At 59.9% G+C, this 26932-nt stretch overlaps 1 protein-coding gene and 1 long non-coding RNA gene across 2 annotated transcripts; one reads left to right on the top strand and one right to left on the bottom strand.

The window, feature by feature from the left end:
• Positions 1–1620: 1620 nt before the first annotated feature.
• Positions 1621–26325, bottom strand: Mogat2 (monoacylglycerol O-acyltransferase 2). The gene is given in 7 exon segments (XM_048360030.1): positions 1621–2100; positions 3227–3426; positions 4624–4798; positions 4917–4937; positions 4940–5120; positions 17239–17411; positions 26224–26325. Coding segments are annotated over 7 exon segments (1002 nt in total). The 5' UTR covers positions 26321–26325; the 3' UTR covers positions 1621–1945.
• On the top strand, positions 11008–13437 carry LOC125361516. Its single transcript, XR_007212953.1, has 3 exons — positions 11008–11225; positions 12712–12744; positions 13148–13437. It is a non-coding gene; the product is annotated as an uncharacterized LOC125361516 (long non-coding RNA).
• Positions 26326–26932: the final 607 nt, after the last annotated feature.

Below are 26932 nucleotides of genomic sequence, written 5' to 3'. Positions count from 1 at the left end.
TCATGCTACTTGAGTAATAAGAACATTTGTAAAATTAGGATCTTAAAAAAATACATATACATAAATCTTGTGCTAGATTCTAACGAATCAGATCTCTGGTGGGAGCAAAGGATCTCTGTCTTTCAATGTCTTTCTCATCCCTATCTCTCTTTATTACCTACCGACTCGGTTGAGTGAATATGCTATACCTTATTCAATTCTGATGGCAGTGGATACTTAAATTATTTCCTGTCTTTGGCTATTTTAAATAGAACTGTGATGATTATCCTAATGACTTTTTTAAATGTCTTGCTTATGTCTGTGGTATATATTTCTGGAGGTAGGACTGCTGGGTCAATTACTTCATATTCAACTTTTATTTATTATAGGGAGATCCTGGTACTATGCTACTGTATTTTACCTTCGTCTCATCTTCAGTGTTGTTTTATAGGGAATTATGCCAATTGCTAATTTGCTGCATTGTTACCAACTTTCCTTTAGCTCCTTGTGATTTCTTTCCCTGGAATGGTTGATTAGCTTTAAAGTCTTGAGGTCTTTATTCACAACTAAATGGACTAAATTGGCAACTAGACTTTAGCTTCTGAAAACTATATGCAGTCCCAGACCCAAAAAACAAAACAAAACAGGAAGTGGTGCTGTGGCTCAGGTGATAGAGAGCTAGCCTTGGGCACAGTAGAGGCTCAGGGACAGCGCCCAGACTCTGAGTTCAAGGCCCAGGGCAGGCAAAACAAATTTACAAACAAAACAAATTTACTTCATTTTTGTCCAAACCGGACTTGGTATCTGAGCTTGTTCTCACTCATTGGCTGGAGTTCTACCACTGGTTCTCCACAAATTGAAACCTTAATACCCCCTCCCCCCCCCCCCCCGCCCCCGGTGCTGCAGAGAGGAGAGGGCTGCTCCCCGTCGGGAGTGGGGAGGAGGAGAGCCAAGCGGAGTTCCCTGTAGCCATTCCCACCAGCTCAGGACAGACAGGTGTCCCCCACCCCCAGGAACAAGGCAGCCTCTTGCTCGGTGCACCCCCCCACCTCCCTCCTGGCCTTCACTGTGCTGCTCTGCCCCCACCCACGCAGAATGGAACCGGACGCGACAAAGTAATGGGTCAGGAAGAAAGAGACCGGCGCGGTCCTCTCCAGCGGCGGGGAAGCAAAGGTGAGTCGGGGCCAATAGGCCAGGCCGGGGGCAGAGCTGAGGCTTTTCAATCAGCCCCCTTGGTTGGGGCAAAGGAAGGAAGAGAGGAGGACTAGAATAGAAGCCTTTCATTTATTAAAGTAACATGTTCGGGCCCTGACTTTGTCCCAAGGCTGGAGGCTGAGGTTCTAGGGGTGAGAGGCTGCCTCGCGGAGCAATCAGCCCACGTCACTCCAAGGTCGCCTTGGTCAGTGAGGAAACTGAGGCGCGGAGGGATAGGCCGGAGTGCGGTTGTCCACGCCTACTTCCTTGCGGGCACTGAGCTCCGGCCACCGGAAAGGGCTTAGGACAAGAGGGGGGCTTGTGCCCACCCCTCTTCTTCAGCTCAGGAAAGGGGGGCACCCAGGATAGGGGACCTAGGGAAGGGGCAGGACTGGAGCTTCTTGTGTGCTGTCATTCAAGGGAAATCTGTGTTGCTGGTTTTCCTTGAGTAACCTTACAAGGGACTAGAGACCCGGGACTCATTCTCTTCCAACCCTCTTATCCATTCCACAAATAAGCAGACAGAGGCCCGGGTGGGGTGGGGGTGGGGCGGCCTGCTGAGCTTTTCCAACAGGAATTCAAGTCCCAGACGCCAGAGTCTGTCTCTTGCCCACGAGGCCAGCTGCACTTGGAGTTGCAGAAGTCTAGAAAGCTCTGGAGACTGGTTCAGCAACGCCTCCTCCAGGAAGCCTCCTCCAATCACAGCATTTCCAAAGGGCTCCTGACCGCCGATTCTGTCCTTCGAGGCAACCCCTGCATTGGTTGGGGGTGCTCAGTAGAACTCCAGGTGCTGGTTCGCAGGGATGTTGAACTTGGACTTGTGGGCCTCAAAGAGGTTGCTCAGCTCCTCCAAGTACTTCTGATGCAGCTGGTTCACCTCCTCCTCGGAAGGGTTCGGAATCTGCTGTACTTCGATGGGCTTTCCCACTGCAAGGCACCGACAGGGAACCGCGGGGTCACAGGGACCTGGGTACCCACGCCATCTTCCTGAAGGAAAATATCCCTCCCATCCCTTCCTGCCCTAATATTATTTTTCCGTGACTGAGGATTGAACCTAGGGCCTTGTGCGTGCTGGGCCAGCGCCCTGCCACTTGAGCCGTGCCCCTAGCTCTCAGGCACTGGAGTCCAAGGTGTTAAGGGGACTCTGCGATATATCCACAAGCAGATTTCCCAGTGCGGTGTAATGTCTATGTGTTTTATGTTCTCCCCTTTAATCCTAGGGAGGGCAAACCTGTGTTATTCCCATGACAGGAGAGGAAATGGTGCTCAAAGACATTAAGTAATTCGTTCCAGGTCGGACAAAGCTGTACTGGATTTTGTTATACTTTTGTTTTGTGCCAGAATTGGGGCTTGAATTCAGGGCCAGGGTGCTGGCCCTCAGCTTTTTCACTCGAGGCTGGCACTCTACCATCTGAACCAAGCACTCACTCAGGGCTTTTTGCCAGTTAGTTGGAGATAAGTGTCTCAAGGGCTGTCTACTCGGGCTGGCTTCAAACTACGGTCCTCAGATCTCTGGAGTAGAAGGATGACAAGCATCTTTGCTGCTACTTTGCACACAATGTGAACCTACTTGGCCTCTTCTGGGTCGGATCTAAACTCTCTCTCTCTGACATAGTAAAGACGTCAGGCGGCTTGCCATTCAAACTCCGATATTGTTACCCGAAGGCAGTGTGATCTTTTGGGTGGAACTTAGCTTCTTTGATGGATAAGGGATGGCAGACTCTGCCCGAACGCTTGCTAGGGTGAGCTGGGCCACGGCGTAGAAGGCGGCCAGCGTGGTAGCTGCCACGGAGCAGCCCCCCGACTTCTCCCTCGGAATGAGGCCCCGGCCATCGGGGCTGTCTCGCTCTTCTCGTCTCTCCTACAGCTCGCACCCAGACTGTCTCCTTCCTATTAGGGACACCTGCTTGACCGTGTGCGTCCCTGCCCGAACGCGAGCGGCCAGTGGTCAGGGAGGCGCCCGGCCCCGCGGGGGCCACACCCCCTCGGGGCCCAGAGCCCAGGTTCCCGGTCCCCCTCAGCCCACCCCTCCCAGCCTGGCATCGGGGCTCACCTATGGTGGTGATGGGCTGTCGGAAAGGCATGAAGCCGAAGCTGTACTGGAAGACGCCGCGGCCGTAGAAGAGCGGGAGGGAGATGCTCATGATCTTCTGCAGCCTGTTCTGGGCCCGGCGGAGCCAGGAGCCAGAAGGATTGCTGACCTGCTTAAACAGGTCGTTCTCCCCAAAGGAGAAGATCGGTACCAGAGGCGCCCTGGAGAGACCCAGGAGAGGAGATGTGGGGGGCGCCGGGCCGGACTCCAGCCGGAAGGTCACCTAGCTTCCCGCCGGGGCTCCGCGGCCAGGACGTGGCGAAGGAGAGCGAGCTAGGAGGCCCGGGAAGACCTAGACCCGCCGGCCACCCGGCCTGGTGGAGTCTCGGCCCACACTCCCCGCCTGCACAGGGCGGCCCGGCGGAGGCTCCGCACGCAAAACACCCCAAAACACCCGCGCTCTCCCCCTGGAACGTCCTCCTCTACCTCGGCGGCTCTGACTCCTCGACGGAGCTGCAGCCCCGGCGGGGAGGGGGCTCTGCGGGAGCCCCCACCCCCTCCTCCCAGATTCCACAGGTTCCAGATCTTGTGCCCTCCCAGCTCGTCGGCCCCCAAGTTCCTTCCAGGAAGACTCCCTAAGAAGCTGGGTACGAGCCGGTGGCCAGTGCCGCAGGCCTGTAATTCTGGCTCCTTAGGAGGCCGAGATCTGAGGATTGTGGACCAAAGCCCACCTAGGCAGGACAGTCCCCGAGACTCTCATCAACAATGAAATATCAAAAAAAAGAAAAGAAAAGCAAGCAAGCGGGAAGTGGAGCTGTGGCTCAAGGGGTAGAGCACCAGACTCAAGGAAAAAAATGAGTATGGGACACCAAAACATAGACTCTTCTTTTGGCCATGGGTCTTGAACTCAGAGCCTGGGCGCGGTCCCCGAGCTCTTCAGCTCAAGGCTAGCGCCCCGCCACTGGAGCCGCAGCGCCGCGGCCGGCTTCCTGTGGTTGGCCGAGTCTTAGGCCTTCGCTGCCCCGGCTTTGGAGACCCCGGGAGCTCGGCCTCTTGGTGAGCCAGCATTCCGGGCGCCAACCAGCGGGCCCGGCTCCCACGCTATCCTTGTCATGAGTGGCCTGGGGAATCTCCGCGGACGTGGAATCTGTGGCCGGCCTTGCCGTCTCCAGCGCCGGCTCCCCTCCCCCCCGGCCCCCGGTGCTCCCTCTCCCCCCCCAGCCCCGGTGCTCCCTCTCCCCCCGCCCCGGCCCCCGGTGCTCCCTCTCCCCCCCAGCCCCGGTGCTCCCTCTTCCCCCCCCCCCCCCGCCCCCCGTGCTCCCTCCCCCCCGCCCCCCGTGCTCCCCTCTCCCCCCCCGCCCCGGTGCTCCCTCCCCCCGCCCCCCCCCCCGTGCTCCCTCCCCCCGCGTGCTCCCCACCCGTGCTCCAGGGCCAGCCTGACGAAGCCCTTGCGGTTCCTCAGCAGCAGCCTGCAGGCCCCGGGCCTGGCGTCCAGGACCTCCTGCGCGCCCCCGATGATGATGGTGAGCAGGTTCCCGCCGCCCTTCCTCCGCAGCACGTGAGCGCCGCTGCTCCTGTCGGAGGTGACCAGCCCTGGGGAGAGAGGCCGCTCCGGTGCTGAGACGGCACGGCCGTGGGGGGGAAGGCGCACCCCGCCCCGCCACGCCCGCGCCCCGCTCCCGCCCGCGCCCCGCAGACCCTGCGGCCTCACCGCCCGACATGATGTAGTCCGGAAGAAGGGCACCCGGAACCACAGGTTCAGCATCATGGCGAAGGGGCGGATGCCGGGGAAGAGCGAGGCGAAGCCGTTGCTCTCGGTGCACAGGCTGAGGAAGGCCCCGGCCGCCAGCACGCCGTGCGGGTGGAAGCCGGCCACGTAGTTGCGGGAGGGGTCCAGGTCGGCCGTCTTCACCAGCTGCGCGGGCGGGGTGGGAAGCGAGCCGGTGAGCGGGGCCCGGCCCCCCCCCCCGCGGTTCTGCCGGCCCGGGGCGGGGGGGGGGGGGGGGGGGGGAGGCCGCACGCTCGGCTCTGCCCGCCCGCCTGGGGACCGGGACCCTCGGCCGTCCCTGAGCTCCCTGGGGCGGCGCCCACGCTCAGGCCGGCCGTCCCCGCTACGGGGGGGGGGGGGGGGCGGCTCCGGGGACCCCGCGCAAAGCCACCCCACCCGTGTCTCCAGTCAAGCAGCGCAGAGGCCGAAAGGGGAGCTGAGGAAAAGCGGGAGACCAGGAAGTGGCCGAGCGCTGGCCTTGAGCAAAAAGCAGCCAGGGACGGGGCCCCGGCCCTGAGTTCAAGGCCCAGGGCTGGCCAAAAGAACAAACCTTGCTTGAAAAGTGGGAGACCTTGAGCAAAAGCAGCCAGGGACGGGGCCCAGGCCCTACGATCCAGCCCCGGGACTGACACAAAACAAACAAAAGAAGTTCAGGCCTAAACAGTGCCCGGAATGACCAAGTACCAGGCAGGATGCGATGCGCAAGAATCGAAAGCCACTAGGGCCTCGGGCTCTGGCCCGGCTCCGCGTGAGCGGTGGGCCCTCTGGCCGGGGTGTGCGGAGAGGGCTCCTCACCAGGCCGAGGGGGTCTGCAGACCCGGGGGCTGGCTCCGGGCCCCCTCCCACCCCGTCCTCGGGGCGTGGCGCCTTGGGGCTCTGCACCCCCCCCCCCCGCTGGACCGTGGTTGCCCTCTGTCCACTGTCTTTCCCTGGCCGGGCGCGGGCCTCGTCGGGTCTGCATCGCCGAGGGGCAGCACAGTCTATGAGGCACTGTGCTTGGAGAGGTAGACAAGGGCTCTGCTTGTCAGGAGCTGCCTCTAGGTGAACCGGGGTGAAGGTAGAGGGGTGGGAACTGAGCAAACAAACGCCGCTCTGCAGGGCCGCGCACAGAGCTGAGTCTGCAAAGGTCACTGCCGGAGGCTGCTGCCGTGAGCCAGGGACCAGTTCCTTCCTCCGGCCGCAGGCGTCCCGGGACGCCCCCCGTTCAGTGCCCGGCACTCGGGGGGGCCTCAGCCAGGCAAGCGTCGAGAGGGCCCAGGGGCTGCCCCCCCCTCATTCCTGAGCAGAGGGCTCCCAGGTGGGCCTGTCCATCCCCACAGCCAACGGGCAGGCCCCGGGGTGGCGGCAGCCCTTTCTAGTCTGACTTAGCCTTTGCAGCAAAGTTCTTTCTGCCATCAACACGACTCCTGGAGGATTCTTTTTTTTATTTTTTTTAAGGGACAAAGGATTTATTTTGATTCATTACTTCAAAGGATTCTGTTCTCCATTCCTGAGACCCATGCACTGGACACAACATGACCACGTGGAAAATGGAGCAGAGAATTACCACACCTCCTAGCAGCCAGGAAGGAGGCAGAGGGAGACACTGAAAATGACGGAGAGAAGGGAGGGAGGGGAGGGGAGGGAGAGGGAGGAGGAGGGGAGGAGGAGGGGGAGCAGAAGAGATTCCTGGTAGAGCCTTCAAGGACATGCCCAAAATGACCTGTTTCCTCCACCCAGAAGTCTACAAGTGTTCCACAACTGCCCAGTCCACTGGGGACAAAGTTTTAAAAGCAGGAGTCTACTGGGAATATTACATTATCAAAACACAAAAACAGGAATAGATCCTGGGGGATTCTTGTTGCTGCCTCTGCCCGGCTTCCTGGGGTGTGCGTGCGTGTGCGTGTGTGCGCGTACGCACGCGTGGTGTGCATGCATGCACTGGTACTGGGCCTGGCTCAGCTGTTTGGTTTGGTTTGGTTTGGTTTTTGCTTCTGGCTTTGTGATGGTTACTTGAACATGAGTCTCAAGGACGTTCCTGGCTGGGCTGGCTCTGAATCGCGATCCTCAGATCTCAGCCTCCCGAGTAGCCAGGATGCGCCCAAGCAGCTCTGTATTCTGTCATTGACCTGGACTTGATCCCTGCAACTCGCAGTCCCTGTCCTTCTCCATCCACCAATATCCTCTGGGTTACGGGTGCCTTTGGCAGCAGGGCTGCTCTCTAGAGAACACAGGTGGAGGGACAGCGTCCCCGGGCACCAAACCTCTTCCCCGCGTGCCGCAGAGCATGCACGAGACACAGAAGCGCAGGCGGCGCTGAGACCCTATCCACTCCCTGGAAAGGGCGCGTGCTCGGGACCCCACGTGCTGAGGCTTAAAAACCCGCCACGCTCCATGCACTGAACGTTGGCAAATATACTTCCACGCTCCGCTCAGGAGAGGGGGGCTTTGTACTTCTGAAAACAAAAGCAAAAGGCAATGTGACAATGTCTGTCACAACCACGAGAAAGAAGAGAATTTGCCTTTTACCCCAGTAACTCCTTGGCTGAAATTTTGCTCTACAGAATTGCTCACATTTGGGCTGGGGATATAGCCTAGTGGTAGAGTGCCTGCCTCGATACACGAGGCCCTAGGTTCGATTCCCCAGCACCACATATACGGAAAACGGCCAGAAGCGGCGCTGTGGCTCAAGTGGCAGAGTGCTAGCCTTGAGCGGGAAGAAGCCAGGGACAGTGCTCAGGCCCTGAGTTCAAGCCCAGGACTGGCAAAAAAAAAAAAAAAAGAATATCTCACATTTGAGCAGAGTCACATCTGTGCCCCTAGCAGGAATATTGTTTCATAGTAATATCAGAAATTGGGCATCTGCTCAAATATCCAACAAGACCTTGTCGAGGCTGATTGGGACCTTGTCACCTTGTCGCGGTAGGGTGGGAAGCCACGCCTCCGGTCCTGGGAGGGGACGATGAGGAGGGAGGGAGGGAGGGAGGGAGGGAGGGAGGGAGGGAGGGAGGGAGGGAGGGAAGGAAGGAATAAATAAAGGAAGGAGCCCAAGAGAAGGGGGGGGATGGAGGGGAGACCGTAGCTACCTAGGAAAACCCTGAGGCCAGTTTGTGGAACCAGGCAGATCCAGGCTCAGCCAAGTCGCTAGGCTCTAGAGTTTGCTTTTAAAAATACTGGTTTTGTTTATATACCATAAAATATTTTAAGCAGACAGTTCAGTGCATTTTGTAAACATCGTGCAACCATTATCATTCCGCTCAGGGCATCGCATCTCTCCAGAAAGAAACGCATACCTACACAGACATGGAGGGACGAAGGGTGAACAACGCAGCAGTGGCACTCACTAGACATTATGTTGGAGCCCCTTGGCGACTTCCGGCCAAAGGTTTAGAGTCACAACTGAGTGATCTCAGGGCCCACTTTCTCAGGGCTGTCTTCTACAGGGAGGAGGCTACCGCGTCGTTCAGTATCATCGTGACACCCCCATGTTCTTTGCTTTGGATTCTTGGCAGATGTTTGCAACATAAACGTAATTCTTTCTGTTGCAGCTGGAAAGCGTGCTAATAAGGCTAAGCCAAGCCGAGTAGACAGAGAGCCCTGGGGAGCACAGCGCTATGACCCAGCCGGGGTCACTCCTGGGCACCCCGCCCCCCCGGAGCGTCACAAGCCGGCCGGACGCCGCAAAGACTTGCATATCCGTGTCCACTGCTGCGCTAGCCACAGAGCCAAGTTGTGGAAACAGACCAAATGCCCAACAATAATGAGTGGGTCGAGATGCGGCACGTATATACAATGGAATTTTACTCACCCATTAGAGAAAATAATATTGTGTCATTTTCAAGAAAGTGAATGGACCTAGAACAAACCAAGTAAGGCAAGCCAAGCTCAGAGAGACCAACGGCATGTTTTCTCTCATATGTGGAAGCTATATCTAAAATACAGATGGACACGACAACCTATACAGGGCTCCGTGCATTTACACACAGACTAAAGGAGGATACACCTAGGGAAGGAGCCCACAGTCATAACTCTTTGGAGAAACTCCTCTGAACAGCTAAAATACTATCTATCAAGACAAACTCCAAGCGATAGCATGGTTTTTGGGGGGAGGGGGCCAAGAGGGGGCACAGGATTGGGAGGAGGAAGGGCACACATGTAGTCGTTGTATTCAATATACACTACAGAAAAAAATGAACTATGCAATTTGTGGGCGGGGATGGGAGGTGGAAATGGGGGAAGAAAAGGAAGGGATGACATTGTCCAAGAGATCCTGTACTCATTACCTGACTTATGGAATTATAATCCTTTTGTACAACTTCTTAATAATAACAGCAACAAATAATACAAGTTAAATTAAAAAGAGAGAGAACGGGTTAACCACTATAAACATGAATGGAAAACTTTGACCTGCCAGTCAGCATAACCCAAGGTGAGTCGAAAGGCTATCGACCAGTGAACTTACATAGAAGTTGGACGTGTTCCCTTTCACACACGGTACCTGTCCACCCCCCCCCCCCCCGTCTGCGCACATGGTCCAGCGTGCACAAGGCCCCAGGTCTGGTGTCTGGGGTGTATGCGTGAATTTCCACTGGAACCGCCCAAGGAGATGGGTCATCTGGCAAAGCCACGTTCTCTCTGCAGCCCTTTCTGCAGGGGCTCCCTGATGAAGCAACCCTCCATGCTGAGGAGGCCTCGTGACCCATCCTTCCCGAGGTGCCACTTTCAACCCAAGACCCCCCTCGGCGCCCAGACCAGAGCCACCCGCGCCGCGCCGGTCCTGTGTCCACGCGTGCCCGTGCTCTCTCTCGTCCCGGGGTGCCCCACAGGCCCGGGCCCGCGTCCCAGGGGCCCCTCAGGACCCACCAAGCACCAAGGCTGCGGGCTGGTGGAGCTCCCCGTGGCCCAGAGGCCAGCTGCGGTAGCAGCTTCCTCACGCGGGCAAGGACGCCGAGGTCTGAGGGGTTCATCAGAGGCTGGGGTGCGAGCTCTACCGTTCCCTGCAGACAGCGTTAGAGCCAGGGGCCTCTCCCCCAGACGGGACTAACTCTGGAACTTTCTAGTCAAGTGAGTCCAGCCCAGCTCCAGGCTCTCCCCCCGGGGGAAAAGCGGTTCCGCCAGCCGCCGGCTCTGGGGACTCCAGGACGGCTCAGGGAGGGCCTTCGAGGCCTGTTCGCCCCTCCACGGGGAAGCTAACTGTTCACGCTCACATGCCCGGGCTCGATGCGTTTACTCACAACCCGGCCGACGGGGGCGTGCTTAGGGGAGGAATCCAAAGACATCAATAACTCCTCTGAACAACTGACGTTTACAGAAATGAACACCAGGCCCGGCACTGGTAGCTACTGTCTGAAATCCTTGCTACTCAGGAGGCTGAGATTTGAAGATAATAGTTCAAAGCCAGCCTAGGCAGGGAAACGTGTGAGACTCTTATCTCCAATGACCCACTGAAGAAACCGGAAGTGAGCTGTGGCTCAAGTGGTAAAGCACTAGTCTTCACATAGGCAATGCCAGGCTCTGAGTTCGAGACCCAGGATTGGTATTCACGCACCTGCACGTGCACACGAGTGCATGCACACGCGAGCGCACACACACACACAAATTCCAAGAAATGGAAACATGTTGGGGGGGGCAAGGAGGGGCACAAGAATGGAGGGGAGAAGGGTGAGTAAATACAGTCTTTGTATCCAATGCACACTATGAAAGCATGAACTATGCAACTTGTGGGTAGGGACCGGAGGAGGAATATGGGGAAACGCAGGAAAGGTGACGCTGTCAGGAAGCATTGTACCCTCCTCTGACATAGGGGATCATAACCCCTTCATACGACTGCTCAGTAATAACAACAACATTAAGAAAATTATTCCCAGCAAGCAGGGGTTGACGCATATTTCTGGTGCTGGGTTTGGGAAGGTTCAGGCTGTTGGCCGTGTAGATGTGTGCACAAGTGCGTGCACATTTGTAGGCAGGGGCTGGGGACCCTCCCTGCCTCGGAATCACAGCAAGTGCATGAGTGGATGGAGAGGCTGGACATTCTCCCTGGCCTCCGCCATAACTCTGCCAGGCTTTGGCTTCCCCAGCTTCTCCTTAACCTCCCACCCGCCACTGCCCTGGGGTCATTTGACAGATACCCATGATGTCCAGGGGCACATCCCCTCAATTCTGCCTTTCCACCCGCATCCTAAACATCTTGAAGCCAAGATGCAGCTTGCAATTCGAGTTGCAAGAGTTTTGTTTGGTCATACATAAAATACCATGTGGCTCATCACTGCAGATGTGGACAGCTGTGTGGCTCGTCACTGCAGATGTGGACTGCTCTGTGGCTCGTCACTGCAGATGTGGACTGCTGTGTGGCTCGTCACTGCAGATGTGGACTGCTGTGTGGCTCGTCACTGCAGATGTGGGCTGCTGTGTGGCTCGTCACTGCAGATGTGGACTGCTCTGTGGCTCGTCACTGCAGATGTGGACAGCTGTGTGGCTCGTCACTGCAGATGTGGACAGCTGTGTGGCTCGTCACTGCAGATGTGGGCTGCTGTGTGGCTCGTCACTGCAGATGTGGGCTGCTGTGTGGCTCGTCACTGCAGATGTGGGCTGCTGTGTGGCTCGTCACTGCAGATGTGGGCTGCTGTGTGGCTCGTCACTGCAGATGTGGACAGCTGTGTGGCTCGTCACACCAGATGTGGACTGCTGTGTGGCTCGTCACTGCAGATGTGGGCTGCTGTGTGGCTCGTCACTGCAGATGTGGACTGCTCTGTGGCTCGTCACTGCAGATGTGGACAGCTGTGTGGCTCGTCACTGCAGATGTGGACAGCTGTGTGGCTCGTCACTGCAGATGTGGGCTGCTGTGTGGCTCGTCACTGCAGATGTGGGCTGCTGTGTGGCTCGTCACTGCAGATGTGGGCTGCTGTGTGGCTCGTCACTGCAGATGTGGGCTGCTGTGTGGCTCGTCACTGCAGATGTGGACAGCTGTGTGGCTCGTCACACCAGATGTGGACTGCTGTGTGGCTCGTCACTGCAGATGTGGGCTGCTGTGTGGCTCGTCACTGCAGATGTGGGCTGCTGTGTGGCTCGTCACTGCAGATGTGGACTGCTCTGTGGCTCGTCACTGCAGATGTGGGCTGCTGTGTGGCTCGTCACTGCAGATGTGGACTGCTGTGTGGCTCGTCACTGCAGATGTGGGCTGCTGTGTGGCTCGTCACTGCAGATGTGGACAGCTGTGTGGCTCGTCACTGCAGATGTGGACTGCTGTGTGGCTCGTCACTGCAGATGTGGGCTGCTCTGTGGCTCGTCACTACAGATGTGGACTGCTGTGTGGCTCGTCACTGCAGATGTGGGCTGCTGTGTGGCTCGTCACTGCAGATGTGGACAGCTGTGTGGCTCGTCACTGCAGATGTGGACTGCTGTGTGGCTCGTCACTGCAGATGTGGGCTGCTCTGTGGCTCGTCACTGCAGATGTGGACTGCTGTGTGGCTCGTCACTGCAGATGTGGACTGCTGTGTGGCTCGTCACTGCAGATGTGGGCTGCTGTGTGGCTCGTCACTGCAGATGTGGGCTTCTCTGTGGCTCATCACTGCAGATGTGGGCTGCTGTGTGGCTTGTCACTGCAGATGTGGGCTGCTGTGTGGCTCGTCACTGCAGATGTGGACTGCTGTGTGGCTCGTCACTGCAGATGTGGGCTGCTCTGTGGCTCATCACTGCAGATGTGGACTGCTGTGTGGCTCGTCACTGCAGATGTGGACAGCTGTGTGGCTCGTCACTGCAGATGTGGACTGCAGTGTGGCTTATCACTGCAGATGTGGACTGCTGTGTGGCTCGTCACTGCAGATGTGGACTGCAGTGTGGCTTATCACTGCAGATGTGGACAGCTGTGTGGCTCGTCACTGCAGATGTGGGCTGCTCTGTGGCTCGTCACTGCAGATGTGGACTGCTGTGTGGCTCATCACTGCAGATGTGGGCTGCTCTGTGGCTCGTCACTGCAGATGTGGGCTGCTCTGTGGCTCGTCACTGCAGATGTGGACTGCTGTGTGGCTCATCACTGCAGATGTGGGCTGCTCTGTGGCTCATCACTACAGATGTGGACTGCTGTGTGGCTTGTCACTGCAGATGTGGACAGCTGTGTGGCTCATCACTACAGATGTGGACTGCTGTGTGGCTTGTCACTGCAGATGTGGGCTGCTGTGTGGCTCATTGCTGCAGAGGTGTGGACTCCATGAAACGCAGCCTGTGTGGGGCCCTGGCACTGGAGAGAGTGCCAGAGGGGAGAACTTTCTCAGCACCTACTCTATGCCCATGTCATGCAATCACCAGCTCACACTGCTACTTATTGGTACCAGTGTTCCCTGCTTAGAAATGAGTAAACGGAGTCACAGGCTCATTAACTTGTTCCATCTCCTGCAGCTAAGAAAGAGCCAGAGCCAAATTCTGAGCCCAAACATCCATGCTGTGCATGTGTAATTGCTTTTGCCATCCCACAAGAACCCCCCTCCCCTTTTTTGTCAGTTGTAGGGCTTGAAGTCAGGGCCTGGGTGCTGTCCCTGAGTGTTTTTGCTCAAGGCTATTATTGTACCACTTTGAGCCACAGCACCACTTCTGGTTTTCTGGTGGTTAATTGGAAAGAAGAATCTTATGGACTTTCCCGCTGGGGCTGGCTTTAAATGGTGATCCTCAGATCTCAGCCTCCTGAGTACCTAGGATTACAGGCGTGAACCACCAATGCCTGGCGTCAAGCCTCTCTTTGAGCCAAGCACTCTTGCCACTAGGCCATATTCCCAGCCCGTCTCTGTTTGAAAGGTGACCGAGAACGGTGGAGTGGCATGCACTCCAGAGCTCGTGCCTGGACGGCCAGGACAAAGGAGGAAGAGAGGCAGGTAACGGGTGTAGAGGGACAAAAGGGTTGGATCTAAGAAGCAGGATGGATGGCAGGGGTGTTGGAGGAAATGCAGAAAGAGAGAGGATTATGGTCAGGATTGAGCTAGAGGACAAGTCCCAGAACTAGAGGGAGGAGTCCCAGGCTCAGGGGCACTGGTTTGTACTTTCTGCCCTCTTAATGGAAGCAGGGAGAGGGTGGTGCTGGCACTGAGGGGTAGATGCTGGGGACGGGAAAGTCCCGTAACTAAGGATTGTCTGGTTCTAAATGCCAATGCCAAAGCCCGGGCTGAGGAGCCTCGTGCAGAACTTCCGAGCTGCGGAGGGCAGGGCCGGGACTGGGGAGGGAAGAGACGCGCTGTCCCACGCACGCGGTGGGTGATTTTTCCTGGCGCTGGAGCCTGGACACAGAACCCGGTCCCTCCCCAGGCCTTGACCTGTGGAGGCTGCGTGTGCCCGGCTGATGAAACTCTCCTGGGAACACCCGGCACCTGGGCTGGTCTCTGGCGTGAGGGAGGAACTGGTCTCCTCACCTTGCAAATACACTCTCCACCATTAGCGTTTCCTCTCAGAGGCTGGCTGACAGCGTGAATTTACAGAGCTCCAGGGTAAGGTGTCCTCATGTTGCTTGACATTTCATCAGTGGGAGACAGCTCACAAAAATCCCAGCGGCAGCCACGCGCCACCGTGGCCAAGCAGTGCTGGGGGCTCACGCCCGTCATCCTAGCTACTCAGGAGGCTGAGATCCCAGGGTCACGGTGTGAAGCCGGCCCAGGCGGACAAACACGAGATTCTTGTCTCCAATGACCTATCAAAGCGCTGGGAGTGGAGGTGCCGTTCTCGTGACTGGATGCCAGTCGAGAAGTGAGGGCTTAAAGCCTGGAGGCCAAGCCCCAGGACCAGCACGAGAAGGAAAAAGAAAAATCTCAGTAACTAGGAATAGACACTGGGCAACCTGTGGAGCACCACCCGCACCTAAAAGCTGAGCAGAGATCCCAGCGGAGCCGGGGCGTTCTGCCCTCTGCTTCGCCCGCCCGAGGTTCCCGCAGGGTTTGCACTGGCAAGGTGGGCCGGAGGCCGGGGTCCGTCCTCGGAGGCCCACGGGAGCCCAGCGGGAGCCTGTGGCCTGTCTGTGGCAAGCGCCTGGTCCTAGGGCAGGCGTGGTAAATCGCACACTGCCCTCTGCTGGCCATTTCCCAGTACTGCGCACCCTTGGTTTGAAAGGAAGGACCCTTTTGACGTGGCGCGGGCAGCAGGCGGGGCGCCTGGGGTTCCCGCCTCCCTCCTCAGGAGGGTGAGGTCTGAGGAGGGTCCCTGCCCGAAGCCCGCCCCGGCAGGAACGTCTCCATGAGACGCTTATCTCCAACTAACCACTCAAACACTGGAAACGCAACGGTGACTCGGCGTGGCAGAGTGCTAAAGAGCTCAGGGACCGTGCCCAGGCCCTAAGTTCAAGCCCCATGATCAGCCCCCGCCCCCCCAAAAAAGAGGAGTATGCAGTGCCCAGGCTGAGAATTCATCTTCTAGAATCCTCTCTCCAGGGGGCGGGGTTGGAGCTATTTCCTATCACCTTGCAGCCTGGGCAGCAGAAGTACTCTGCGTGTTGTCCTTTGTGACCCCCCCCCCCCCCGGCTGCCCAGAAGACCCTCCCCGGGCCAGTGTGCGGGCGTGCCCCCCTCAGCTGTGATCTGGAACATCTCTCTGGCTCAAAGCTCTGGTGAGGTGGGACTTCAGCTCCCCATGTGTGAGGCCAAGGCAGAGCCAGCACCGGGAGCGCTTCATGGGAGGCCAGGACCTGCTGGGGGGTTCCTCTGGTTTGGTTGGAATCTGAGCTGCTTGAAACCTCTCCAGGCTCCAGGTCACCCTTGCCCAGAGACGCCGACCTCACCGCCCAGAAGACAGAGGCCCCAGGAGGAGGAGAGGGCTGTGCAGACCGGAGCAAAGCTCGGAGTCCGGGGCGGGGAGGGGCGGGGAGCTACCCTTGACCTGGCAGGGCGGCCTGGGCGGGGCCCCCGTGGGGACCCCCAGCTGGGCCCTCTGCTCCCGTCCACACGAGCCCTTTGCCCCGGCGGCCCCGCCCTCCGGGTGCTAGCCTCCCCCCCTTATCTCCCGCGCTCCCCGTCCCGGGGGCCACTGCTCTCAGAGAAGAACTCGGCAGGGTTCCCGACTTGAGGGTGAGTCCTCGTGACTCAGGCAAGTCTCACCGCAGGGGACTGACACCCGCACCACCCCTTGGCTCAACTGGGGATCCAATTCCTGGAGGGCAGGAAGTGGGGGGCTGCCCCGCCAGGCAGGGGTGAAGGTCAGGCTGCTCAGAGTCCCCTCAAACCACAGCCGCGCCCCGGCCTCGCTCCTCCCCGAAGCTGCGTCTCCCGGGTCGGGGTGTGGTGTCCCCTCTGTTTCCTAGACGAGCAAAGGGAGGCCCCGGAGGCTGCGGAACTCGCCCCAGCCCACACCGCTGACGCGCGGTGCACCGGAGGCTGGGGTGCGGCTCCGCGTCGGCCTTCACTGCTGGCAGAGGGGGGCCGCGGACCCTGCCCGGCCCCCTGTGCTCCGGCTGCCCCCCCCCACCTAGCCCAGCTGGGCGGGGTCTGTCTGGATTCGGGGGGAGGAGCCCCCCACCATCCTTCAGGCCCAGGACGAGCGTGCAGAGGTACGGTGCACCGGAGAGCCAGAGACGCGCGTGTCGAGTACAAGTTCTTGGTGCGGCCACTAATCTGGGGGAAACGGAGGCCAAGGGCAGAGCAGAGCCTTTCCCAAGGCCCCTCAGCCGGCCAACCCCGGGGTGGGATCCAGCCCGAAGGCCGGAAACCTCAGCCCCCGCTCCCCAGGGCCCCTGCGGTCGACGCCTACGACGGCGCGAAACACTCACGCGAGCGAGAGAGCGCGCGGCGGGACGCCGGCTGGGCCGCCTCCCCCCTCGGGCCTCGGTGTCGCCGACGAGCGCGACCTGGAGCCGTCACTCATCCCCCAGCCCCGCACCTGGTCCCCGCAGCGGGGCTCTTACGCCACGGCGGGCACCCGCGGCTCGCGCCTGCCACCCCAGCCGCACGCAAGGCTAAGATCTGACGATCCCAGTTCGAGACCAGCTGAGGCCGGAAAGTCTGTGACCCCTTATCTCCAATGAACCACCCCACAGCCAAGAGCGGCTCAGGCGGGAGAGGGCTCGCTCAGGACTGTGTCTGAGCCCCGGGGCTCGCACACGCACGCCGACACGCACACGTGCACGCACGCCATGCGTACGGCACGCTAACGACACGCCCTCCGGAGCTCCTCCAGACGCTCCCCAACCCCCGCTCCCTGGAGGTGCAAAGCCACCCGCTGAGACAAGCTGGACGGGGGGGGGGGGGGGGGGGGAGGGGGGCCCCCCCGGCGCCCGGCCCGCCCCCTGCTTCCGTGGGCGGCGCCGAGGGGCTGTACTCACGGAGGCCGGGAAGTAGTTCTTCATGTGGGTCCATATCCTCCAGCGCCGGAAGGTCTCCACGCGCCGGCCCCCCTGGCGCGGCTTGTCCCAGTCCACATACAGCCAGGCGGCGTACAGGACGGACACGAGCCAGAACCTCGAGAACAGGAGGCCCAGGAAGACGGCGATGCAGACGGGGCCTGCGGGGCAAGCGGCAGTCAGGGCGCGAGGACCCGGCGGGGAGCGGGCATCTTCCCCCTGCCTTCCGCCCGGGGTGACGCGCGGCCTCAGAGCCCCCCCCCCCCGCCCACCCACGGCACACCGGGGCACCGGGCCGCCTGCCCCCCGCCCGCCCCCCGCCCGCCCACGGCACACCGGGGCACCGGGCCGCCTGCCCCCCGCCTGCCCCCCGCCCGCCCCCGCCCGCCCCCGCCCACCCACGGCACACCGGGGCGCCGGGCCGCCTGCCCCCCGCCCGCCCCCCGCCCGCCCACGGCACACCGGGGCGCCGGGCCGCCTGCCCCCCGCCCGCCCCCCGCCCGCCCACGGCACACCGGGGCACCCGGCCGCCTGCCCCCCGCCTGCCCCCCGCCCGCCCCCGCCCGCCCCCCGCCCGCCCACGGCACACCGGGGCGCCGGGCCGCCTGCCCCCCGCCCGCCCCCCGCCCGCCCACGGCACACCGGGGCACCCGGCCGCCTGCCCCCCGCCCGCCCCCCGCCCACCCACAGCACACCGGGGCACCGGGCCGCCTGCCCCCCGCCCGCCCCCCGCCCGCCCACGGCACACCGGGGCACCGGGCCGCCTGCCCCCCGCCTGCCCCCCGCCCCGCCCCCGCCCACCCACGGCACACCGGGGCACCGGGCCGCCTGCCCCCCGCCCGCCCCCCGCCCGCCCCCGCCCGGCCCCCGCCCGCCCCCCGCCCACCCACGGCACACCGGGGCACCCGGCCGCCTGCCCCCCGCCTGCCCCCGCCTGCCCCCCGCCCCGCCCCCGCCCCATCTCCTCGCCCCCAGCGGCTCAAAACATGCAGCCGAGCCAGCACCCGTGGCTCACCAGCTACTCGGAGCCAGATCTCAGGACCACGGTTCAAAGCCAGCTGTCCCTGAGATTCTTATTTCCAATTAAGCACCCCCAGACCCAGACCCAGACCCAGACCCAGACACACACACACACACACACACACACACACACACGAAAAACAGAAGTGGAGCGGAGCACTAGCTTGAGCAAAGTAGCTCAGGGACCTAGGCCCTGAGCTCAAGCTCCACAGAAATGGCACCAAAAAATAATAAAATAAGATAAATGCAAGCAGATTGGACTGTTTGTTTTCCCTTGTTGAGGGTCCCAGAGAACTGGCATCAGGCCCCCCAGAGCTGCCCTTTGCCCTCCTTCTTTTGATCTCCTTACCGACCCGGTGTTCCTACACCCCCCCCCACCCCCACCCCCGCTACTTCCTGCTCCTCCATCGCCCCTTGCTGAAGTGGGGGGAGAAGACCAGGGCACCCCGTCTCTCCTTCAGGCACGGCAGGCCGAGGACCAGCAGCAGTGTGGAGTTCTATTGTTCTGCTATAAGCCAATCCTATTTCATATGAGGGGCTGTGGGGCCAGCCCTAACCCGGTGCCGATCGAGCACCGTTCTCCAAGAATATCGGCTCCCCGACTCCTTCCACTCAACCCCAAGCTTTTGGGGGGATGGGGTGGGGGATGGGGGCCTCACGTAGCTCTGCGCCCTGCCGCCCAGCCACGCTCCAACCCCTGCACGTGTGTAATGAACGCAGGCCAGCTTCCCGTAGCATGGGCTGTCACGGAGGACTTCCTGGGAGAGGGGACTTCCGGCCTAGCTGGAAAAGCAAAGCCCCAGCAGGCAAAGGGTGTAGACCGGAGCCCAAATTATTCTCTCTGCATAGAGCACCTACTGTGAGCCCGGTGCTTGCTAGTGGTCCCAGCCTCGAACAACAGACAAAGATTTCCCTTTGTGAAGTCAACTTTCCGGAGTGCATTTGGGTTCTTTGAGCTTGTGTTTCATTTTTATTTTTCCTATCTTATAGAACTGGGTTTTAAACTCAGAGCCTCATCTCGGCTAGGCAAGAGCCTGATCACTTAAACCACATCTCAAGACCTAAAAAAGATGATTTCCTTCTAGTAAAACCTTCTGAAAGTAAAGTTTGCCACCCTAGCCGTTGTGTGAGTGAGTGAGGGGTACTGGGGCCTGAACTCCAGGCCGCACACTCTCTCCGCTGACCCTCTACCCCCGGAGCCACACCCCCACGCCTGGCTCTCTGCGGTTCACTGGAAAGAAGGCTCTCACTGACCGGCCTCTCACTGGCCTGCCCTGGCTGGCTCTCGGCAAGGTGGAGACGGGATGCCAGAGGGCAAAGATGGAAGGGAGGCTGACTGACGTTTCATTGGTGTATATTTTACCTGTGAAACTTGAGCCAGTACCCAGCTACTCAGGAGGCAGACACCAGGGGGAGATCGCGACTCCAGACCGAATCGGGAGAAAAGCTAGCAAAACACCGTCTCAACCAGCAACAGCCGGGCTTGGTGGCACATACCCACCATCCCACTGGTTGTGGTGATGCGCAACAGTAATTCCAGTACTTAAGAGGCGAAGGCGGGAAGACCGAGTCTGAGGTCCGCCTGGCTACACAGCAGGATAGTATCTCAAAAAACAAAAAGTCAGTAATCAGAAATTGAGAATGAATGGACAATGAGGAAATAGAGGGATCAAGAATTTTAATTAGGGGCTGGGGATATAGCCTAGTGGCAAGAGTGCCTGCCTCGGATACACGAGGCCCTAGGTTCGATTCCCCAGCACCACATATACAGAAAACGGCCAGAAGTGGCGCTGTGGCTCAAGTGGCAGAGTGCTAGCCTAGAGCAAAAAGAAGCCAGGGACAGTGCTCAGGCCCTGAGTCCAAGCCCCAGGACTGGCCAAAAAAAAAAAAAAAGAATTGTAATTAGAAATTGCATTTGGACATATATAATGGAATCTGATGATAGTGGCTTACAAAAAGAAGGAAAGAGAGAGAGAGAGAAAGAGAGAAAGGATAAAACCCCAGCTAATACTCTTTCCTTGGGAAAAACCAAAAGTGTGTGCTTTCAGGAAAGCAGCTCTAGAGAAGACAGTCGGTGGTGATCACACAGAGGGTGAAGTTATAGGGCGTCTTTTATTTTGAAAATACTATAAAAAGTAGGTACTGCTTTTGCAGTTAAAAATAAACGTCAGACTTAATGAGACAATAACCTCTCTGCACATTCATCTTTATAAAACAGTGTATTTTTTAAGCTTGTGCTGAGAAAAGTGTAAAAAGTAGAATAGACACTATAAAGTTCTCCTGACTTCTTTTCATTGTGAATTACGGAATATACTGAACAAAAGAAAAAAAATCCAAAGTTGTGAATTATTATTTTATAAGAAGTATGTGACATTTCACAAATAATAATGATTTAATATACCAAACTATTACTGTATACTTTAACATCAAAAATAAATTTTTGAATGCAGGAAAATATTATTAGGAAAAAAAAAACCATGCAGATACCATATCCATTTTATCCACAAATATTTCAGCATGTATTCCTAAAGTATGTGGTCATTTAAAATATGTGCAGTCACGGTTCAATTTTTTAAATTTTACAAGTTTGCACTTTCTTGGGGCTGGGAATATGGCCTAGTGGCAAGAGTGCCTGCCTCATATACATGAGGCCCTGGGTTCGATTCCCCAGCACCACATATGCAGAAAATGGCCAGAAGTGGCGCTGTGGCTCAGGTGGCAGAGTGCTAGCCTAGAGCAAAAAGAAGCCAGGGACAGTGCTCAGGCCCTGAGTCCAAGCCCAGGACTGGCCAAAAAAAAAAAAAAAAAAAGTTAGCACCTTCTTAATACCATTAAATGTCCAGCCATTTCTCCAATTTTTTTTTTTGTCTCACAATTGTTTAATCCCTTCTCCCATTTGTTAAAATGAGGGTTGAAATAAAGTCCTATATATTGCAAAAAAAAAAAAAAAAAAAAAAAAACCAAACTCGAAAAAGCTGAGCGCCGGGGCTCATCCTGTAATCCTAGGAGCTCAGGAAGCTGAGCCGTGAGGATGGGGGTTTGAAGCCAGCCCAGGCAGAAAGCCCAGTGGACTCTGCTCTCCAGCGAACCAGCACAGAGCAGAGCGTGGAGGCGTGGCGCCAGTAGGAAGGTGTCAGGTAGTGAAGCCAAGCGAGAGCATGCGGCCCTGACTTCTAACCCCAGTGCTGGCACGCGTGCGTGCGTGCTTGTGTGTGTGCGTGCGCGTGCGTGCACTCACCCACGTAGGTACACATACACACACACACACACACAGAGAACAAAATAAATTAAACAGAAGAAAAGAAAGCAGAGGGTTTTTTACCCTTGACCAGGACAATCCCTATCCCCCCGCCCCCCACTGTCACTCCTGTAGGCACGCAGATCCAGGCCGGGTTGTGTAAGAAGTGCAACACCTTCTGTCCTATGTTTTTATAACCCTGCGGGGAGCAAGCTTAACCCCTTACTTTGCAAAGGCCCTGGAAAGGTATGTAGATTGCCTACGGTCATACAGCAAGGGCAGGGAGGACGTGAGATTCAGGTCCTACTGATCGGGCCCCATCATCCCCAACATCCATTCATTCGTCAGGCTCGGGCTCTGACTTCTCTGGGACCCAGAGCTGCAGGCACGGGCCCCCGTTTCCCCACGCGAGGGGCGTGCGCTGTGGAGAGAGGAAAGCAAACACACTGCTAGCAGTCAAGGAGCCCACGTGGAAAGCCTGGCGTCCCGAGCCTCGGGTGACATCCTAGTTGACTTTTCCAGCCGCTCTATTTGCAGTTCGCAAAATGCATGAGTCAGCTGCTCGGTGTGCGCTCCCCACCCTTCACCCCACCCCTGCGGTGTCCCCAGTGGACACCCCGAGTGTCCGTCCTTCACCCCACCCCTGCGGTGTTCCCAGTGGACACCCCGAGTGTCCACCCTTCACCCCACCCCTGCGGTGTCCCCAGTGGACACCCCGACTGTCCACCCTTCACCCCACCCCTGCGGTGTCCCCAGTGGACACCCCAAGTGTCCACCCTTTACCCCACCCCTGCGGTGTTCCCAGTGGACACCCCGACTGTCCACCCTTCACCCCACCCCTGCGGTGTCCCCAGTGGACACCCCGAGTGTCCGTCCTTCACCCCGCCCCTGCGGTGTCCCCAGTGGACACCCCGACTGTCCACCCTTCACCCCACCCCTGCGGTGTCCCCAGTGGACACCCCGAGTGTCTGTCCTTCACCCCACCCCTGCGGTGTCCCCAGTGGACACCCCGACTGTCCACCCTTCACCCCACCCCTGCGGTGTCCCCAGTGGACACCCCAAGTGTCCGTCCCTCACCCCACCCCTGCGGTGTCCCCAGTGGACACCCCGACTGTCTACCCTTCACCCCACCCCTGCGGTGTTCCCAGTGGACACCCCGACTGTCCACCCTTCACCCCACCCCTGCGGTGTCCCCAGTGGACACCCCGAGTGTCCGTTCTCCCCGAGTCCTGCGTTGATGGGCTCCTGCAGCCTCTGCCCGGCCTCTCTGCCCCAGTGCTCCTCAGGTCCCACAGCCCCTCGGGATCTCCCGCCCGGACCTCGCCCCTCGTCCCCTGGGCCATCGCTTCCGGGGGCCCGGGTTCAGCCGTGCCCGGGCAAGGCCTGGTGCCCACCCAGCATCCTCCCCTGTCACGCCAACTCCCAAGGGCCCGTCTCCTCGACACCTCCCGAGCCTAGGCCTCTCTGTCCACCCCTGCCGGCCTGGCAAGTCTTTTGTGGCCTTGTGGCTCAGGAGGTAAGTTGGAAGACATTACATGAGGACCTCCACCGCCATTTAAGACAGAACCTTTCCAAAATGGAAACCCAAGTTTAGGCCAGGTGTGGGTGGCGCAGGCCTTTTCATCGCGGCGCTTGGGGAAGTCGGGGCAGAAGAACCTGAAGTTCGAGGCCAACCTAGGTTACATAGTGAGACTTCGCCTCAAGAAACAAAACAATATGCCACACACGTATTCTTAGCTACAAACATTCCCTCTGTTGGATTTGGTCCCGACACCTTAAACTGGTGACCTCTGACCTAGGCCGTGACTGCTCCTCCCTTTTCCTGCCGCCTACCCATACCTCAAGACACAGCAACCTGACACTGGTGACCCTGATCTAGGCTGTGACTGCTCCTCCCTTGCCCTGCCGCCTACCCATACCCCAAGACACAGCAGACTCTGGGGAACCTTTGCCCCACAGGCTGGACCTTGTTACTCCATTCCCTAAAGGCCCAGATGCTCCTTTGCCCTTAGGATAAAGGGGAAAGGTGGATACTCCTGCTCCTGGCACACGTGAGCCCAGACCTCTTTTCTGGGCGGTTCTCTGTTTGTTCTGGGCTGCTTTGCACCTGTGCTACTTACTCCTGTCTTTTCCAGGCTTCTGGGACAATGAGCCAGGCAGGTGTCAGAGTGTCCAGTGGTGGGAGACGCGGCTGACTACGCTGGCCGCCCTCAGAGGTCACAGGAAGCAGGGTGAGCACCATGTCCCTGCTCCTTACACCCACCCGATGGGGCCCACACTCCCTCCCTCTTCCTCCTGGCCGATGGAGGAGTCTGGGACTGCTGACTGGCAGCCTGGGCCTCTATGTCTTTTTCCTACCGTATAACAAAGATGACTAGGGGAACTGAAAATGGTTACCAAACCTAGGACAGAAATACAGGCGGAGCTGCGGGGTACTGGGGCAGGGTCCTGGAGAGCCTGACTTGCAGGGGTAAACTCCTTAGCTGCGCTCCCACGAGGGTATTCTTCCTGTGATCCACAGGTTGATGGCCTCCAGCCTCTGTGCCCAGGCTGGCCCCAGCCCATGGTGGCTTTCTTTTCCTAGCCTGGGGCCTTCAGATGCTCCATCTCTCTTCCTCCCTCCCTCCCTCCCTCCCTCCCTCCCTCCCTCCCTCCCTCCCTCCCTCCCTTCCTTCCTTCCTATCTTTCTTTCTTCCTTCCTTCCTCTTTCTTTCCTTCTTTCCTTCCCTCCTTCCCTCCCTCCCTCCCTCCCTCCCTCCCTCCCTCCCTCCCTCCCTCCCTCCCTTCCTTTCTTCTTTCTTTCTTTCTTGCCAGTCCTGGGCCTTGGACTCAGGGCCTGAGCACTGTCCCTGGCTTCTTTTTGCTCAAGGCTAGCACTCTGCCACTTGAGCCACAGCGCCACTTGCAGCTTTTTCTGGTCATGTAGTGCCCAGGAATGGAGCCGGGGCTTCGTGCGTGCCAGGCGAGCACCCTACCACTAAGCCACCTTCCCAGCCCCCCAGTGCCCCTCTGTCACCCAAGGCTGTGCTCCACCGCTTAACCCTCGCCTCCACTCCGGCTCTCTTGCCAGGTAGCTGGAGATGGAGCCTCGCACCCCGTGCCTTTCCTGGGCTGGCTCTGACCTCCATCTCCTGAGTAGCTGGGATTCTGAGGGGGGCCCCGGGCATCCCTGACAGTGCCATGGGGTGAAGGGGCCCCCGGGTGTCCCTGACAGGTGCCATGGGGCTGAGGGGGGCCCCCCGGGTGTCCCTGACAGGTGCCATGGGGCTGAGGGGCCCCCGGGTGGCCCTGACAGGTGCCATGGGGCTGAGGGGGCCCCCCGGGTGTCCCTGACAGGTGCCATGGGGCTGAGGGGTTACCCAGGCATCCCTGACAGGTGCCATGGGGCTGAGGGGGGCCCCCCGGGTGTCCCTGACAGGTGCCATGGGGCTGAGGGGGGCCCCCGGCGGCCCTGACAGGTGCCATGGGGTGGAGGGGCCCCCAGGCAGCCCTAACAGTGCCATGGGGCTGAGGGGCCCCCAGGCAGCCCTGACAGTGCCATGGGGCCAAGGGGGCCCCCCGGGTGTCCCTGACAGGTGCCATGGGGCTGAGGGGGGCCCCCGGTGGCCCTGACAGGTGCCATGGGGTGGAGGGGCCCCCAGGCAGCCCTAACAGTGCCATGGGGCTGAGGGGCCCCCAGGCAGCCCTGACAGTGCCATGGGGCCAAGGGGGCCCCCCGGGTGTCCCTGACAGGTGCCATGGGGCTGAGGGGGGCCCCCGGTGGCCCTGACAGGTGCCATGGGATGGAGGGGGGGGCCCCGGCAGCCCAGACAGGTGCTATGGGGCAGAAGGTGGGACCCGGGCGGCCCTGACAGGTGCCATGGGGCTGAGGGGGTCCCCCGGATCCCCCTGACAGGTGCCATGGGACTGAGGGGGGCCCCCCAGGTGTCCCTGACAGGTGCCATGGGGCTGAGGGGGGCCCCCCGGGCGGCCCTGACAGGTGCCATGGGGCTGAGGGGGGCCCCCGGGCGGCCCTGACAGGTGCCATGGGGCTGAGGGGGGGCCCCGGGCGGCCCTGACAGGTGCCATGGGGCTGAGGGGGGGCCCCCCGGGTGTCCCTGACAGGTGCCATGGGGCTGAGGGGGGCCCCCGGGCGGCCCTGACAGGTGCCATGGGGCTGAGGGGGGCCCCCGGCGGCCCTGACAGGTGCCATGGGGCTGAGGGGTTACCCAGGCATCCCTGACAGGTGCCATGGGGCTGAGGGGGGCCCCCCGGGTGTCCCTGACAGGTGCCATGGGGCTGAGGGGGCCCCCCGGGCGGCCCTGACAGGTGCCATGGGGCTGAGGGGGGCCCCCCGGTGTCCCTGACAGGTGCCATGGGGCTGAGGGGGGGCCCCCGGGCGGCCCTGACAGGTGCCATGGGGCTGAGGGGGGCCCCCCAGGTGTCCCTGACAGGTGCCATGGGGCTGAGGGGGGCCCCCGGGCAGCCCTGACAGGTGCCATGGGGCTGAGGGGGCCCCCCGGGCGGCCCTGACAGGTGCCATGGGGCCCCTGGCGTCAGGGCGGCGGCGGAGCCCGGGCCTTCCCCTGCACCGAGGCCTCCTTCCCCACGCCCTCCTTGGAGCCGCGGGCACCTGGAGCCAAAGCCCACGAAGGCTGGGGTCCTCCGGAGCCCCAGGGGCCCGGGCTGCGAGCACTGTGTCCCACCCCCACCCCCCTTGCCATCCCCTGTCTTACTCAGCACCAAGAAAGAGACGACCCACTGTAGAACCGCGAAGGTCTGCAGCCTGCGCTCCAACGGCACCCACAAGGGTGCGAACTCCACCATGGCGGCCGCTCACGTCTGGGCTCCGGGAGGCGAGCGCCTGGCCGGCAGGTCCCGGCCCGGGCCCAGGCCACGCCCCCGGCCACGCCCACCCAGGCGCCCCGCCCGGGCCACGCCCACCAAAGGCCACAGACACGCCCCCGGCCGCGCCCACCCCAAGGGCTCCACATACACAGGCCACGCCCACCAAGGCTCCACGCCCAAGACCACGCCCACCACAGGCTCCACGCCCCGCCCTGACCACGCCCTCCCAAGGCTCCACACCCCCAGGCCACGCCCACCAAGGCCTCCCTGCCCCGCCCAGGCAGGGTCCTGTTGCCAAGAGGAAATGTTGGACCGCCTCTGCAGTGGCCTGGCCTGCAGAAGGAGGAAGACAAAGAGTCATTGGGCCTTTATCAGCCTTGTTAGGCAAGGTCTGACCTGCCGGGACTCCCAGGGAGGTCTGCTAGCATCTCGCTCTCCGTGACACCAAAGCCGTCAGTCCCCTCCCTCCTCCACAGCCTGGCACCTGCTCTCATTTCCTCTTGCTACATCCATCCCTTTCCCCTCCCCTAAGCCGTTGCCAGCTTCCATCCCACCCCCCAAGTGCCACATCCACTACATTCTACACCCACT

The sequence above is a fragment of the Perognathus longimembris genome, chromosome 13, assembly GCF_023159225.1.
Source record: "Perognathus longimembris pacificus isolate PPM17 chromosome 13, ASM2315922v1, whole genome shotgun sequence".
NCBI classification, from domain to species: Eukaryota; Metazoa; Chordata; class Mammalia; order Rodentia; family Heteromyidae; genus Perognathus; species Perognathus longimembris.
This window is presented reverse-complemented; position numbering and strand designations above follow the sequence as displayed.